General features: G+C 45.1%; 1 protein-coding gene across 1 annotated transcript; it reads right to left on the bottom strand.

The window, feature by feature from the left end:
• Positions 1-328: 328 nt before the first annotated feature.
• On the bottom strand, positions 329-4,146 carry tbxta (T-box transcription factor Ta; the record flags this gene model as incomplete). Its single annotated transcript, XM_080442837.1, has 7 exons — positions 329-572; positions 742-862; positions 980-1,153; positions 1,276-1,402; positions 1,569-1,703; positions 2,182-2,446; positions 3,959-4,146. 7 exons carry the CDS (start codon positions 4,144-4,146, stop codon positions 329-331), a joined length of 1,254 nt encoding a protein of 417 aa, XP_080298963.1.
• Positions 4,147-4,838: the final 692 nt, after the last annotated feature.

The following is a 4,838-nucleotide window of genomic DNA, read 5'->3' as shown; positions in this document are numbered from 1 at the left end:
GAACTACACAGTCATGCCCGGAGCCCATAGGGATGCTAGGGTTCAAGTGGTTAACTGTACGGTTAATAGGATTTAGAGAAGTTTTAAGAGTCTTTGATACTAATAATGGAATGGGAGCGGATTGTCTTGTTCGCACATGAAGCCCGGGGCCGATCCTCTTAGACGTTGGTTTCCAGTCCACTGACTGTGTCAATCCCGGCCAGGCTTTGGGTCCATGCAGCGTGAAGGACAGTGCTGTCCCTTCACGCCGCCAAAAGAAGTCGAGGCTTTGAGAAAAAGCCACGGAACGGAGCCACGGAAGCGGGAGCCTTTCTTCTTTCCAGCTTGCTCAGTAGCTCTGAGCCACCGGTGCCCAGGAGGCGGTCAGCCTGGCGATGGAGCTCTCGAACTGGGTCTCGGGGACGCCCACCTCGGCCAGGCTGGGGTCGTACATGGACGGCGAGGAGACGGGCAGCGAGGAGGTCAGGCCTGTGTAGGAGGAGCCTCTCAGGAACTGGGAGGTCAGGCCTCCTGTGGCGGAGCCCGACGGGGTCAGGGTGGTGCCGGCTACTGACCACAGGCTGGGGTACTGGCTGTGGAGGAGAAGACACAAAAAGATGGAGTCAGATTTAATGAAACTATCCCACTCTGTTGGTGCATTATACCAGGTGCTTTAAGTGACTTTTGTTGTTAAGCTATGTGTTAAAAAGTTCAAAATCATTGCTATAGAGCAGTGGTTCTTAATCGAAAAAAGCATCGTACCTGGAGTTGGACGTAGAGTTGGTGGTGTGCGACAGGGTCCCCATGCCCGTAGAGTTGGGGATTTGAAGAGCGGACCAGCTGTCGTGAGTGGGCAGAGATGCTGTGTTGTCCATGTAGTTATCTGAAACAAATCACAATGCAGAGCCATCGTTAGTAATGATCATTTCCCAATGCTTTATCAACCAATTTCCCCAATAGATTCTTTATGAGTTAATGTAACACTGAGGCTGTGACTTACTGGTGCTGGCGGTACGGTGTGGGTAGTGACTGGGGTACGGTGAGGCTCTATGGTTCCTCAGGCTGGAGTAGCGCTCGCAGTACGACCCCGATGAGTGTCCCCCCGTCCCGTTGAACTGTGGGGGGCTGGTGCTGGGGCAGATGGGAGTTTGACCGGGCAGGAACCATCCTCCCACTGATGAAGAAGAAGAAGAACAACACAGACATGTTAATATGCGTGTAATTGTCTGCGACAGTGTGTGGAATCAAAATGGCACTGTAGTTTGGTTTTGTCGTTGTTTTGAAAGCAGAACTCACGTTGTGAATATCCAGACTGCTGGCTGTCTGCGCTGTGATGATCAGGGATGTCTTTATGGTCGCTTCTTTCTTTGGCGTCCAGGAATGCTTTAGCGAACGGGTTGTGTTTGATCTTCAGGGCCGTAATCTGTGGAGGAGAAAGAACGTCATTTCAAACATTCAAAGTGAAGAAAGTGTCTCTGTGTTTTTGTGTCTCTCTGTGTGTGTGTGTGTGTGTGTGTGTGTGTGTGTGTGTGTGTGTGTGTGTGTGTGTGGGGGGGGGGTCAATGTACTAGACAAGTATTGGTGCGTACCTCTTCATTCTGGTAGGCTGTGACAGCGATGAACTGTGTCTCTGGGAAGGACTGGCTGCTGATCATTTTCTGGATGCCTCCCACTTTCACGATGTGTATCCTCGGCTCATATTTGTGCAAGGAGTTCAACATGATCTGTAAATGCAAATTCATTATCGTTAGGTTTTGTTTATTAGACATCGTTAATGTTACACCACTTCATAGACCATAACATTTAAAGGCTGCATTACACCCTCTACGTAGGACCTTGTTTTATAGCAGAGCTAAAAGAAGCTACAACTTGGCAAATAGTTATCATTAGGTCTGTGGTCATTTTTAAATGATTCCAAATTGTTCACAATGTTTCACATTTTTGTGGATTTTCCAATAGTATAATAGGGTTAAAATGGTTAACTATATATCCCCCCAAACTTTTAAACTGCCAATAAGTAGTAGATCTACAAGCTCAAAACGCGTCACTTCGAGCCGTGTGTTTCAAGCTTGTAGATCTGCTACTTTTGAGTGACGCTGTAGTGTGACCACGTAGGGCATTCATTAACGAAAAACCGCAGAGGTCTCTGCCCGACAGCAGCGATATTCAATCAATACAAATTCAATATGGCTCATTGTTTACCTGTCCTCCTCCGTTGAGTTTGTTGGACAGCTTGACCTTGCTGAAGGACACGGGGGCCTTCATCCAGTGGGCGCCGAAGTTGGGCGAGTCGGGGTGGATGTAGACACAGCTGGGGCTCTGGGGCTCGGGCTTGCCGCCGGGCACCCACTCGCCGTTCACGTACTTCCAGCGGTTGTTGTCGGCCGCCACGAAGTCCAGCAGCACCGAGTACATGGCGTTGGGGTCCAGGCCCGAGACGTTGGCCCTAAGCACGGGAAACATCCTCCTAGAGTAGACACAAAGTATATGGTTAAGTCAAAATACTCAAGGTATTCAATGAGTTCAAATGACCAAAGTACCCATTTTCTTTTTAACCCATTAAGGCCTGAGGTTCTGATTCGACAAAATGTCTTCTAAATCCTGACAGTTTTATATCAGTGGTTCTCAAACTTTTTCAAAAATAGCAGATCTACAAGCTATATCGGCTATTTTTTAATAGCCGAAGTATAAGATAATGAGAAAACACTGAGGACAAATAAATACATTCAGAAGTTGAAATGTTTAGAAATGTTCAAAATAATGACACTAAGCTCACAATGCATCAGCTATGCATTGTGAGCTTGTAGATCGGCTATTTTCATTATACTTGAAATAGGGCCTTAAGTGGTTATTTTAGAATCCTAGGATACAATTTGATTCATTTAATTGCTAGCAGCCACCAAATGAGGGACAATCAAGGATAAACTTATAAGACTTATTTCCATTGTGGTCCCATAAAACCAAGACTAGGCATACATAAATAATAGTCAATAAATACATTAAAGACAAATAAATAATAGTAATCAACATGTTACCAGCAGGCCTAGCGATGTGTGACACATGTTGACTACATTCAAAATCCTACTCGTTTTTACAAAACGAAATTGTAGCTAAATGATAAAACATACATTTGGTGTGTTTATTAGCCAAACAAGCCAGCTATCAGTAGCTATTTACAAGCGTTGAAAGTGTAAAGGCTCAGGTGTGGAGAAAGTGAGAAATAGGCCTAAGCCACTTCACTTCAGCCGTTACTGCAAATAAATAAAGAAGAAAATAGTGCGATCTTAATGTTTGTAACTCTGAGAGTGCGTGTAACTCACAGTTAAATTAACACTGAGGATGTTTAAGTAGCTATAGAGATATATCTGGGCTTGGTTTCTCTGCAAATTACAAAACTATTGAACAGAAAATAGAGTAACGGCCTATTTGGCAAGAAAACAACCCCAAATCGTGTGCGCAATAGTGCGTAATTACTGACAGTGGTGTAAAGTAACGAAGTACATTTACTCAAGTACTGTATTTAATTACAATTGAGGTATTATTATTTTTTACTTTACTGGAGTATTTCCAATTTTCAGTAGCCTACTTTAGTACTTTTACTTCTACTACGCTACATCTCAGAGGCACATATTGTAGGCTACTTTTACTCCACTACAATTATTTGAAAACTTTACTTTGTAGATTTGGATTATTATTACAAAACATGCATTAACCACTTCAGCCCTGTATACATTTCGGCCATTTGAAAATAGCCGATCTACAAGCTCACAATGCCTTGCCATGCATGCGCCAGCACTGCAATAAAAACAGCCCCAAAACCCTATGCGAAACAGTGAGTTATTACTGATAGTAACCAACAGCCCAGATCCATGTAAAACAGGCCTGTAGTATAACAATCAGCTGCGGTGGAAAGTAACTAAGTTCATATACTCAATTTACTGTACTCAAGTACAATTGTATATCGGGTATAGATCTTTACCTTCCAGTCTTGGTGACGATCATCTCGTTGGTCAGCTCCTTGAACTTGGTCCAGAGCTCTGCGTCCTCCAGGCCCAGCTTAATGTCCCTTTCAGAGGGGTCGCCCTTCTCAGAGCCCTTCTGGAACTCACTCTCCACGGCGCTCAGTAGATGATCCAACCGCTGGTCTGGGTTAGTTGAAGAAGACATGCTGGTTGTCGTTTTTGTATTTCCAAGAGGTTTGTTGTACACAGATCTAATGGTACAGAGAGAGGTCTAGTAGTCCTAGAGCTGGTGGATTCACACAGGCTGCAGAGCTGCTGCTGACAGTGGAAACTAAGAGGTAATGATGCCTGGGAGCTTGGATCTACTGTGATCTACTGTGTTCTGTCTGTGTGATGTGAGACCTGCGGGGCCCTGATCATTTAAAGGGCCCACAGGGACCTCATGGGGATCGTGGGCGTGGACTTTCGGACGCAGGCCACGCCCCCTATCTATGCTCGGTTCACTGGTCTCTCGTGTCGTCTCCGGGATGCATTTTACATTTGCATATATCCTCTACACCAGGGGTCTTCAACGTTTTCAGGCCAAGGACCCCCTAGCTGAGAGAGAGAGAAGCAGGGACCCCCTCTATATTGTATAAAACTGTGTTTAAGATTGTACTTTTTTGTTTACTTGGTCTGTTCTTTTCCCCCTCTACACCTATACCTCTTTGCCAAAAATAGCCGATCTACAAGCCCACAACGCCTCGCAGTGTGAGCTTGTAGATCTGCTATTTTTGGCTAAAGTTCTCCTCAGAAAAGGGATGCTAGGGTTCAAGTGGTTAAGGTAAAAAAAAATCATATCACATAATGATTTGGCGGACCCCCTGTAGTAGCTCTGAGGACCCCCTAGGGGTCCCG

The sequence above is a fragment of the Gymnoscopelus braueri genome (assembly GCF_963280865.1).
Source record: "Gymnoscopelus braueri genome assembly, chromosome: 11".
In the NCBI taxonomy this organism is placed as follows: Eukaryota; Metazoa; Chordata; class Actinopteri; order Myctophiformes; family Myctophidae; genus Gymnoscopelus; species Gymnoscopelus braueri.
This window is presented reverse-complemented; position numbering and strand designations above follow the sequence as displayed.